Genomic DNA, 13,554 nt, shown 5'->3' with positions numbered 1-13,554 from the left:
GCAAACATGAAATTAAATGAGCCTTAAAGGAAATTTAGCGAGGCAAACATGAAATTTAGCGAGGTTCAAAGGAAACTAAGTGAGGCAAATATGAAATTCAGTGAGGGTCAAAGGAAATTGAGCAAGGAAAACATGAAATTCAACAAGGCTCGAAGGAAATTGAGCGAGGCTCAAAGCAAATTGAGAGAGGCAAACATGAAATCGAGCAAGGCAAACATGAAATTGAGTGAGGCTCAAAATAAATTAAGCGAGGCAAACACGAAATTGAGTGAGGCTCAAAGGAAATTGAGCAAGGCAAACATAAAATTCAATAAGGCTCAAAGGAAATTGAGTGAGGCAAACATGAAATTCATCGAGGCTCAAAGGAAATTGAGTGAGGCAAATATGAAATTCAACGAGGCTCAAAGAAAATTAAGCGAGGCAAACATGAAATTCAACGAGGCTCAAAGGAAATTGAGTAAGGCATACATGAAATTCAATGAGGCTCACATGAAATGGTTTAGTGAGCGATAATTGATCCATGCCTATAAATAGTTCACATCACAATGAAAATTGCAATGCTCAATTTCTTGTAAGCAGGAATATACAAGCATTTTTGAATTAAATCATTCACCATCTTATTACATCAAGACATAAAATATATTACAAAATAAATCATAAAAACACAAAATAAATTACAAACTACATTATTCCTCAGGTATTGAAAACTTGCACTTCCGGTGATTATGCCCCATTTATTTGTATCGCCCGCACTTTACTATTTTTCGTTCCTCTCCACGTGAAAGAATTCTTGTCTTTTTTAGTCTTCCAGCTGACCTCATCTGTCGTGAGGGATTAATTCTTGCACAATACTCCCTGAATTCAGGCTATATTTTCCATTGGCTCTTGTCACGTACCAGGTATATGGATTCATTATACGTGATCTAGTAATTTTATGCCATGTATAATGGGGAGTAGTATGATTAATGAGGAAGATTGTAGTTCATACATACTGAAAGAACATGCATATAAGGGAACCCCTTCATGTCAAACTCGTGATATGTACATGAATGCTCACCTAACTTAACTGTATCGTTATAATCTCCCACAACATAGTACTCATTATGAGAAATTGCATGACAACGGACATATCTGACCTTCGGTACAAGATCTTTTAACTGTTCCTTAGCCCATGGTGTCAACGACCCTACAAATGATGATCCAAATTCTCTTTTAACTGTTCATTAGCCCATGGTGTCATCATGCTTCTTTGAAGATAGCATTAACGCACTTAGATATGTTTGTAGTGACGAAGTTGAATCTTTTTCCTGAAAAGTATGAAAATACCCATCTTTCGTACCCTATTTCTCTCAACCATGCATATACTGGAGGGTTGGTTATTTCGATATCATGCATTAACTTTTTGAAATCAGCCCTCCTGTAGGTCTTTACAGCCCGCCAGTGGCAGATTTCCAACAACTTGTCTTTAAATGTGTCCACCAGGTTTCTATATATATATGGTAGGCGCAGTAGCCATGGATTGCATGTTGGAAGACTTAGAGAACTTCTTTCATTAAACCTTTATGTCAGTCTGATATAATCACAAGACCCAGAAGAGCCCCTAACGTACAATTGAGGTGGGTAAGGAACCAATTTCAACAGTTGTTGTTCTTTGACTCCTCGATGCCAAAAGCAACTGAAAAGATATGATTACTGCCATCTACGGCTATGACAATGAATAGAACACCCTTGTATTTACCCTTTAATGTGTCTCATCAATGGCCAATATCCTTCATATAGAATTTTAAAAACTTCGAATGCATTGTCCGAGCGTTACAAGACATCTCTCAAACCTGCTCGTCTCTGGGTTAATAAGCACGGCAGTCACCGTCCCCAGGTTGGCCATCCTCAATTCATGTAAATACATCAGAAGTTCATTACAAGAGTCTTCATAAGACCCCATAACGCGATTTATTGTGAGCTCTTTTGCACGCCATGTCTTCTTATAACTGATAAGAATATTATATTTCTCCTGCATGGCGAAAACAATATCACTCAGCCTTAACTATAGGCGTTGCCCAATTCCGTTAGCAACCAACTCACAGGCTAATTTATTGCTTACTTGTTGGTGATCACTCTTCATCCATGACATGCCACACGTGTGTTTGGACATATAATTTCATATCTTAAATATCCCCACATCATTCGCCCAGATGTATGAACCCTCCATTCATATTTATCTTCGAAACATACCACGATGAATCTCTTGGATGATGAGTACAAGACCCTATACTAGAAGTTCTTACGAATTGCAAATTAGCTCAAAACATACTGGCATCGGCTCTTGTCCTTAAATGTTTGGCCAACGGCTATATCGATCAGCTCATCCAATGAATCTGTATACTCTGACAGATCTATATTGGTGAATGCAGCATCTTCGAAAGGCACAATAACTTGACTGGTGATGAAGTTTGATGTTTCAGCAAGCTCGGGAAGAGGAATATCGCTTACACATACAGATTTGGTGGTAGATGATGAAGGCAAATCTGCTCTTGTAGATAACGGTGGTGCCATGTATTCCTATCTGAGGTTAAGGTCACCTGCCCAGCTTACTTCGCTAGTCACAAAGTTTGATGTTTGAAGTGGCTCGAGCAATGGATTGTTGCTTAGTCCCACTTGTGATGGTGATGCCATATATTCCAATTTCATCCCAGGTTCCTCACCCACAGGGTCTATGTGTATTGTCTCATTAATGTGTTGCACTATCTTGATGATTAAAGTGATGAATTTATCCGAATGCTCCAACCGTGCTACCAAGAACACTCTCACATCTTCGTCGTCTTCGATTTTCATTGGAGGGATTGATTCGTTTGAGCAAGGGTACAATGCCTTCATCCTAATATCATAATATGTTGGTTTACTCTTAATAATCATGTAAGTTTTATATAGAAGCTCGTCATATGTAGCCTCGATACCAACATCAATACTTTTCGACTTTCCACCCTTGTACATGTATTGATTATTTTCATATACTAACTCCCCACCATAAGAGCATATGATGATTCTCGTAGTTATTATCTGAAAACAAATACAATGACATATTATCAATGAATCGTTAAATAATAGAAGCATACAATAGGATACAACTCGGTTAAATAAGAGAGGACCGAGAAATCACTGAAATAATAGATGAGGATGATGTAAAGCTAAAAGAAATAAAGAATAAACGAGATGTTAAAATTTTCAAATATACAACTAAAACTTAGATGGATATGAATAAATAAAATCTCAGTGGACGATAAGTCATACCGGAGCTATGGAATTGCGAAGAGGAAAGGAAGGCGACCTTGAAAGAGGGACCAATGCATACTAAAGCAATTTAATAATACTCATAAACGCAAGAGATGCCAAATAGAAGGTAAGTAGTCCCATGTTACATTTAGGCTCGATGACGTGAATTTGACCTAGCATCAAATGAAGTTGACAGAGGGTCCTTACTCTTACTCCAGTGGTAGACTCTTAGGAGTTTCAACACCTGGTCAAGGGTTTGAGTACCCATAGGTGGTGAAATTCCACTACGGCATGAGTGTGGGGGGGTATGTGTGCATGTAAAAAAAAAAAATGAAGTTGACAGAGACTTACATGAAATTGAATGAGTATCACATGAATTTGAAGGAGCATCACATCAAATTAAACGAGCACTACATGAAACTCAACGAGCATAACATGAAATTGAACGACCACTACATATCATCAATGAATCACTAAACAATAGAAGTATACCATAAGATACAACTCGGTTAAATAATGTATGACCAAGAACTCATTGAAATAATAAATGATGATAATGTAGAGCTAAATGAATTAAAGAATAAGTGGGGAGTTACACATTTTCAAGTATACATAAGTAGAGCTTAGATGGATGTGGATATGAATGAACAAAATTTAATTAGACGATATGTCATACCAGAGCTATGGAATTTCAATGAGGCAAGAAAGGAAAACTTGATAATTAGGATCTAATGCACACCAGAGCAATTGAATGATGCCCGTAAACGCAATAGATGATGCCAAAGAGAAAGAAAGTAGTTTGATGTTGCACTCGATGAATTTCATGTAGTGCTCATTCAATTGAGTGAGGCAAACATGAAATTGAGCGAGCTTCAAATTAAATTGAATGAACTTCACAAGAAATTGAGCAAGGATAACATGAAATTGAGCGAGCTTCAAATGAAATTGAACGAGGCGAGTAATGAAATTGAGCAAGCTCCAAATGAAATTAAGCGAGGCAAACATGAAATTAAGCGAGGCAAACATGAAATTAAGAGAGCTTCAAAGGAAATTGAGCGAGCTTCAAATGAAATTGAGCGAGATAAACATGAAATTGAGCGAGCTTTAATTGAAATTGAGTAAGGGAAACATGAAAACTGAGTGAGCATTAAATGAAATTGAAGGAGCCTAACTTGAAATTGAGCGAGACAAACATGAAATTGAGTGAGCTTCAAATCAAATTGAACGAGGCAAATATGAAATTGAGCAAACTTCAAATGAAATTGAGCGAGGAAAACATGAAATTCAATGAGCCTAACTTGAGATTGAGCAAGGCGAACATGAAATTACGCGAGCTTTAAATAAAATTTAATGAGCCTAACATGAAATTGAACGAGCCTAACATGAAATTGAACAGGCAACACATTAAATTAACTAAGCCTAACATGAAATTGACCAAACTTCACATGAAATTGAACGAGTAGTCGGTCAATGGTCATCGACTTAGGCTCGTCTCAATTTCGGCAACTTCTAGGTAAATTTTCGTGAGTTCTTCGTCAATTTCGAGCAAGCAAAGGTTAAGTTTGACTCGGTACTCTCATTAAATTACTATCTGAATTTGCACAGGTAGTTGGTGAATTGTCGTTGAATACAACATGAATACACTCATGATATTCTAATCACCATAGACTTGACCTTTAACCAACCAACTTTTTTTTAAACATGGGCACCTCCCACAGTTGTAGTACCAGTGAAATCCAAGTTGAAGAAGTTGAAGAAGGGTGCTTTGGAGTGAATATTTAGAACCTTTTGGAAGATTGCAGAAAACCAAAAAGGAGATAACCCAAAATATTTAAAGTATATAAATGCAACCAATTTGAATGATTCAACGTAACCCTGAGCAAGATGGAAAAGGGCAAATGTAGAATGATATTATCTAGAGGTTCAATGGCAATTTCAATAAGAAAAATGATGAAAACAAAGTGCGAAGGTTTTGAGCTATAAGGGAGTGAAAGAAATATATCTCATAAAGTGAGGGTATTTTCGTCTTCAAATAATGTGTTGTACATAATAGGTTTAGTCTTCAAATATTGTGTCCATACATAATAGGTTTAGTCAAGTAATTAAAGTTTGGGATCGTTTACAAAAGCCACTGGATAAAAGGTGGGGTTCACAATAGTAAAAAACTGAATATCAAATAACATCCCGTGTTTAATGTAACGGCGAGGCATAATCCATTTCTCTGCCCTGGGCAGGATTCCTGGGCTTCCATTCTGTATATGTCGGGCCAATAGATCGTCGATCCAAACCGTTGAAGTGATGGGCCTCACTTTGGATGGCCCATGCAGTAAAAAGTTCCCAGAGTTGAAAATTCCTAACTCTCCTATAGGTGGCCAAAAAGAAAATAAAATTAAACGGTTAATAAGAAAACGGCGCAACCTTCGACATTAAACTTTAAGAGCCTTCTATTAGATGAATAGGGTCTTCTATTCTAGGTGTTTTAGTACAAGGACCGTCCACGGTTGTACCCTTCATATGAAATGTTTGGATTTCTAGACCATGAGCAGGATAGAGTATACCCAAGATTTGAATTTAAACAAGTGTGGCTGATGATTCAGTGATCCAGACCTTTGATCTGATGGGGCCCACCTAGCCATGACATGGACATTTTTTCTGTGGAATTCGGTCCAACCGTTGTGTTCCTTTCATTAATGGTCATCTGTAGTGGGACTGTTTTGTACAACAAAGCTACCATTGGCCACTGCAATCCGTAAAGCTAAGGACGATACGTAGCTATCATGATTTATCATGTTGTGGGGGTAAAACCAACTACGTGGGACTCTAGGCAACGGTTATACTGCCAGACGGTTTTTCATTCAGGATATAAATGATATTTTATACCAGTATAGTTTGGAACGCAAATCAAAAGCCATTTGATACCTTATGCTTGATTGTATTTGAGAGAATTTTATAAGGATTCCGTGACATTTTGTATCAAATCCATAGTCAAGCAAAGAAATCCACTCTGTACATCTCTATTTTGCCAGATCAAGTCAGGATATGGCCTGAAAATGAAACAGATCCAAAGCTTAAGAGGACAGAAAACAATAAGGATTGAACATCTGTTGTTGAAATATTTACAGGGACATGGAAGTTTTGGATCACGCTAATATTTGTGTTTTCAGTTCATCCCAAATAGAAATGACCTTATGAGAAGCGTGGATGGCATATAAACATCATTGTAGACATTAAGGAGGTTTCAATGGTAAACATTTCCATACCGACCTGTTCCTATACTACAGCCCTTAGAGTTTTGAATTGCTGCATATTTTTGTCTCATGTTTTAATATGATGTGGAAAAAAAGATACATAGGGTGGATTTCTTACAAAACATCACCTATGTGGCTAGCTTCTTATGGTTGGAAGGTCTGAGAAAGGTTTTTTTTATAAGACTTGCGGTGCAACCCCAGTGACAGGTATTATTTTACTCCTTTTTTAAGGCAAAAGAGTCACACATGTAAATAAAAGTGACATTAGGCTGCTAATCTAGTGTACGTGTGACGGGCTCATAATACACTAAAATGATCTAATTATTAGCTGCAACATTAAAATTACATCACTGGATTGATCCAAGTTATTTAAATCATTGGTCATCTAAATAGATGGTTAAAAAATGTTGATGAGTTGCTTCTTGGTAATTCTTACATTTGTGGGCCATTAGAGGCTTGGAGCTTACTCAGTTTTTGTTGGAGTATATATTTCAATGGGTTTATTACAATTATTCTATTAAATATTATATATTGTAGCTAGGCACCTCACCTAAAATGAGAATAACTTACTTTTTAAGCTTCAACTTAACTTCAATAAAATTATCTCCTATTGACTTAGAAATCATTAAAAATTCAAATGAGTAAAACATTGAGCATTCTCGACACATTCTAGAGACAACCACTTGACGTAATCGGCCAACACCAAATCGAGTAAAGATCTGGTCATGATTGCACATACAAATTCTAGAATCGCAAGAACTCTCTGCACGTAGCAACTAATGTCTAAAAAAGAATAAAATAAACTATCTCAACCCAAGGACCACTCTCTTTATTACTTAGTCTCCCCCGGATAAAGCGATGTTGAGGTATAAAAAATCACATCTCCAAGATCAAGAAAAGTATGATTGTTCTTGTATACAAAGTAGTTATGATGTTACAGAAAACAAATTTCGACATTAAATGATCCCCAATAAGGGTGATTTATGGTTCATTAAAATGTGATCAAATGATCTTTCAACCGACCTTAAGTTTCTTCCAATCCGAGCTATTAAGAGGAAGATCTAACCCATTTATTAAAACTACACATTGTCAAGTGGTCGAAGCAGTAATAACTCTAACCACATTTTTTATAGGTTAAACAGGATCTGATTGAAGTGATTTCAGTCTCATTTAAAAGTTTACAAGATGATCTTTTCAATGAACTCAATATCATGAAAAATGAATATATAACAATGAAAATGCAGGCATTCGATCAAATTGCACACAACTGATTTTGCATACTCAATGCCCACACTTAACAAGGTCCGATTAAAGTGGTTTTAGTCCCATGTAAAATTTTATCAGAATATAACATTTCTGATGAGCCCAAGATTAAAAAAAAAAGAAAAGGACATGTGATGATGAAAATGTGAGCATTCAGTCAAATTCCAGGTGATCGATTTCGCACACCAAATGACTGTACTTTTAATAGGACAAATGGGGTCTGATCGAAGTGATCATTCGGTCAAATTGCAGGCAGTCGATTTCGCACACCGAATGACTGTACTTTTAATAGGGCAAATGGGGTTCGATCGAAATGATTTTAGTATCGTTAAAAAGCTTATTTAACGATCTTTCTAATAAATTCAAAATCAATGAAAATGGACAGAAAACATAAAAAATACAGGTATTTATATAACTAAAATAAATAAATAAAACTAAAATTTTAATATTCAATATATATATATATATATATATATATATATATATATATATATAAGGGTCTGCAATATCTATAAACCTTTATCATTGAAAGAAAATTGTTGCAGCCCACGGATCCCACATTAATACCCTCGACTGCAACGGTTATATAAAGAATCTCATTTCCATTCATAAGAGAGAAAAAGAGATCATGAGACAGATTCTGAGTGAACAAGGATATAAGGGAAGAGAGAGAGCAGAGAGTGAAGGAGAAAGCAAAGAAGAAAGAGAAAGAGATAGAAATAGAGAGCGAGAGAAAAATACAGAGAAATAGAAAGAGAGATATAATAGAAATAGAAAGAGTATGAGAGAGTTGGAGTTCATGTGAAAGCATTGCTTGAGATGCCATAAGGATTCCCAACATGTCGACATGTTGTCCCGCATAGGAAACTAAAAAGCCTATTAAAGAAGTCACTAAAGCTAAGAATTTTCCTATTATATCTCGATTCAAGTTGCATTCCATTTCATACATTTCAAGTGCATCTACTACACTCACATTTTCTTTTACTTTTTTTGCATTATTCTTTCATGTCTACTTTTTTTTTCCTTACCTAATCCACTTTGCTATATGAAGTAAGTAGGGGCATACAACGAGTCGAACCGAGTCGATCTGGCCTCAGCTCGGCTCAACTCGATTAGTGGCTGACCTCAGCTCGAACTCGGCTCGGCTCAGCTCGGTCCTCGAGCTTGACTGGCCAGCTCGACTCAGTTCGATCAGTAGCTTGGGCCAGCTCGGGCCGAGTTCGAGCCAAGTTCGCCAGTGAGGCATTTCCACAAACACCTTAACCGCAACTTCAAAATCAAGCCGAGTTCGCATAGAAGACAATTAGATTATGTTTTTAGATACTATGTAAGAAACCAACATGGCAGAATTGGAAAAAAAAAAAAATGCTTGATCTTGAATAAATCCTCAGAAATCAAATACCCAAGAAGAGAAATTGAGAACATGAAATGCAATGATCAAATGAGAGAGAGAGAGAGAGAGAGAGAGAGAGAGAGAGAGAGAGAGAGAGAGAGAGAGAGAAATAAACTTGGAAATTGAAAAGAAGCTGAAAAAAGAGAGGAAGGATTAAACAATCCCACCTCTGAAAATAGAGAGAGTTTGATTCAGTTGAATTTTGTTGGTTTTAGTTTCAAAATAAAGGCATTATCTCATCCTCTCTGCATTGGTTCCTGCGCCATATGATAACGCATGAAAGATGGAAAGCATTTTTCTGAGAAGGAACTAGCCAAAGCTTCCTTGCCACCAACCAGCCAAACCTTCTTTGCCACCAGCCAAACCTTCCTTGCCACCAGCCACATTTCGTTGAGTCATTTTTCAAACAGTTGGTGAGCAACATCAATGGCAAAGTAATCGAGTCATTGAACTAGTTCGATCCGAGTTCGATTCGAGCTGGATTCAATCCGAGTCGAGTCGAGTTGGGGCCTACTCGAACTCATTTTCGAGCTCAAAAAAATCAGCTCGACTCGACTCGAACTCAGCTTCGAACAGAGTCGAATCGAGCTTTTTTTAGTCGAGTCGAGCGAGCTAATCGAGCTAACTCGGTTCGTGTACACCCCTAGAAGTAAGGCTAGTTTACATTTTGTTTTATCTATAATATTTTTACTTTTTTTTTTGTCTACACGATGCCACTTTTCTTGTGAAATAAAGCTAGTTCGTATTTCATTTTATTTACTATATTTTCACTTTATTCACCTACCCAATGACATTTAGCTCTGCGAAGTAATGGTAGTTTGTATTTCATTTTATTCATTGCATTTTTTTACTTTATTAACCTACTCGGGACCACACTGGCTCTGTGATGCATGGCTAATTCTTATACACATACACACACATGCCTGTCCCAACACTTGTAGATTATATGAAACATGGTCAAATAAAAATGCCAAAATTATGTTGAATATCCAAAAAACACCAAAATTTTATAAAGTAAAGATCGATTATTGTGAGGGCAGAAAGGGTGCTTCACCTTTTCCTTTTTCTTCACCGAAGCCCTTACTCGAAATTTACAAATCAACCATAACAGTCACTTGAGTTGGGGAATTATGAGCGATTATACAGTTTTCAACCGACCCTATATTTTAAGCTTTATTTGATTAATGATGACTTCAAACCAAATGTATTTTTACACATGAGTCAATACTACACTCCAATTGCACCAAAAGACCAAGATAAAACTTAGGAAGTAAGAGCACCGCTTACATAAAGACGCTCACACACATATATAATATTAAAACTAACTAAATTAATCGAATTCATTTGTACAAATATGCGCTGTAAAGAAAAGCCCTCGATCATAAGATTTGGATTCCAATTCCATTCTAATTAGAGGCTGCTAAACAATACTGTGATATGGAATCACTTGATTCATATATATGCATTCTAACGCCTTCCATAATGCAAGCTCCCAAATGGACTCTACTTTTCTCTTTAAAATCTTTTTCTTAGCTGTGTGCGTGTATGCCCATCAAAATTTCCCCAATTTCGTGCACGCGTAATTGGGAACTGCCTTATAAGGTTTGTTAGTATGGCTCTCTATCTAGAAGCTCGTCCTATCTGCTCGTCGCATCTAGACCGTTTTCTTGAAGGCCTCATACTTTCTATGGCCCACATGAAAAGTAGTTTCATTTCGTCAAAGATCTCCACCGTCCACTCAAAGATGAGCTTGAAAGTGCATTTTTTGTATATTTTTTCTATGTCGCATGCATGCACCATCTACTACGAGTTTTTGTTTTGCATATGTATATCTATGGTCGGAACATCTAGATGAACGGTCTTGATCAGCACGTCGTGGGCAGAAGGGATGAATTGATTGAGTGTGCCTTGCTCCGTGGCAAACAAGTAATTCAAATTATGGGTCCCAGTTTAGATTTATCGTGAACCAAAAAGATATTCTTATTGATCATCTGACTGTTAGATTGGTGGACATTTATTGGACGGTTAAGATGGAAAACATCCAACGGTCCTATTTCAACAAACAAGTGCCAACAAATCAAAGGCTAGGTTTGTTCAACCAATCTGATCATTGGCCTATGACTTACCAACGGCGGCTTCCTCAACCTAGTCGGTTAAATCTGCCTTACTATATGCCACGTGTACAGATCCAGAGTGCCTGCGCATCAAGTGTCACACTCTGCCAAAGTATCAAACATCCCCTCTTTCTTTTTTAACTGCCGCGATTCATTCAGATCCTGAAATTCCCGAAACTGCACAACAAAAAAGAGCAAAAATGCTTTCTTTCCGGCGAAATCTATCTAGCCTCATCCTAACCGTTCATATTCTTTCAATTTGGATCGTCGGATTCGCGTCTCGAGAAATCAGGCCTTCGGACCATGGCCTGCCGTATCAGAAGTCGCCCGAAGCGGAGTCCCCCGAGATGGTGTCGTTTTTCAACGTGCCGTCGTCTGACGTGGCGAGGAATCGGAGCAATCCGCACGAGGCGTGGCCCATGGAGTTTGGTCACGTGACTGAGAAGGAGGGAAGTCACGTGTGGGAGGTGGTGGTGCTTGCAGGGATCTTGGTTCTCGGAGTTGTTGGGGTAGCTCTGCTCGTCGCTGCCGCATTCATCTATCTATCTCAGACACGGAGACCAGACAAATGCTAAAAGCGATGCGCGCGGGGATAGGATCTTCGCGGCGCATGTGCTGACATGGCATACGTATGTGAGATCCAGACCGTTCATTAAGTGAGGCCCACCGCTAAAGTTCCGATCACAAAAGATCTGGCCGTTCCACTCATCAAAGAATGCTACGCATGCTGGCTCGCTTGAGATGACGATTTCGTGGATCATGCGCAAATGTGGGATCATGCACACATGTATGTTGAATATGATTAGTTGGTTGATATCTTTGAACCGTCCATTTCTTTTTAACAGAAAATTACGTTGGTTGGATAATCTCCACCGTCTAATTTTGATCAGTGAATTTTAGACCAGAGACCCCTCTGACATTTTTTCCATATATTTCGTGTCAACAATCGGACAACTCGGATCGTCCGATCAATTTTATTTTATTGCTATATTTATTCATGATAGGGCCGATGATTTGGACGGTCCAGATTAGTCAGTTAATATTCTACGTGTACGGTAGTTGAAGGTGACAATTTAGCTCGACGAATTGTGCCAAATTAGTGTAGCAACAAACGGATAGCATGCTGAAGTCTCGAGCTCGAACACGTGGGCCAACGGTTTAAAAATCCAGACCGTTGATATGATTGGTCCCATTGTGGATTAAGAAAAGCTTCAAAATCTTGCAGATTGGAGGACCCCAACCGTTCATTCTAAGGTCCATTTTCTACTGAATGTGGATCGTTGCTATACTTTTTCCCAACCATCTATTTAAAGTCCTTTGATACAAGGGTTAGGATCTTCAATCTTGATATTTTTCTGGAGCATTTCCATGCAAGTGGTGCCCATCAGACGAATGGTTAAGATCATTCAGCCATACGCCCCGCGTGTACCACCAAGCTCTCGGTAATTTCAGTCGCAAGGGCTGCACACGACAATCGGAAGTTGCATATTGTGGCGACTGAAACCTACGGATATGATTTTTCTTATGGCCCATCCACGGTGGGACCCACCTTCTGAACAGTCCCCATCATGGCTCGGACCAGAAATAGGCATCAAGCGCAACTGAGGCAAAACATCTTAATTAAGAGCTGTACAGGAGTCGATCCGAGTCGGGCGGACTCGGCTCAGCCACTAGCTGACCCAACTTGAACGCAGCTTGGCTTGATCCCTGAGCCTCACTAGCCAGCTCGGCCCCATTGAGTTAGCAGATCGGGTCAGTCCAGGCTGAGTTCAAGCCAAAATTGAACTTGTGTGGCATTTTCTAGAAAAACACGAAGTTCACCTCCAATTTCTCACAATATGCAAAACAACAGCAACAATTTATAAATATTTCATCAAACGCTTAATATGCAAAATCAAAATCAAGATATAACAACAATTTACAAGTATTTTATTAAACACTCAGTACACAACATCAAAATTAAGATATAAGGGTATTTGTTTTATATTCATCCATTCCTCACCACTAATTGACACTTTGTTGAGTTATTTCATCAAACACTCAGTGAGCAACAATGATATCAAAATAACTACGTTACCAAACTAATTTGGTTCAAGTTGGGGCTCGATCCAAGTTGATTCAAGCATGGACATACCTGAACTTAGCTTGAAATTTTTTCAAGCTCCAAAAATCGGCTCAACTTGGCTCAATTTCTTTTTTGAGTTGAGTGGAACAAGTTTGAGCTCATTTACAGCTATATTAATAATTATAGTGCTGGAAATGGGCT

The 13,554-nt window shown here is 38.0% G+C and overlaps 1 protein-coding gene across 1 annotated transcript; it reads left to right on the top strand.

The window, feature by feature from the left end:
- The first annotated feature begins 11,399 nt into the window (after positions 1-11,399).
- On the top strand, positions 11,400-12,323 carry LOC131239586 (uncharacterized). Its single transcript, XM_058237391.1, has one exon. The coding sequence runs from the start codon at positions 11,489-11,491 to the stop codon at positions 11,861-11,863; it is 375 nt and encodes a 124-aa protein (XP_058093374.1). The 5' UTR covers positions 11,400-11,488; the 3' UTR covers positions 11,864-12,323.
- Positions 12,324-13,554: the final 1,231 nt, after the last annotated feature.

This window comes from Magnolia sinica, chromosome 1 (genome assembly GCF_029962835.1).
Source record: "Magnolia sinica isolate HGM2019 chromosome 1, MsV1, whole genome shotgun sequence".
Lineage (NCBI taxonomy): Eukaryota > Viridiplantae > Streptophyta > Magnoliopsida > Magnoliales > Magnoliaceae > Magnolia > Magnolia sinica.
This window is presented reverse-complemented; position numbering and strand designations above follow the sequence as displayed.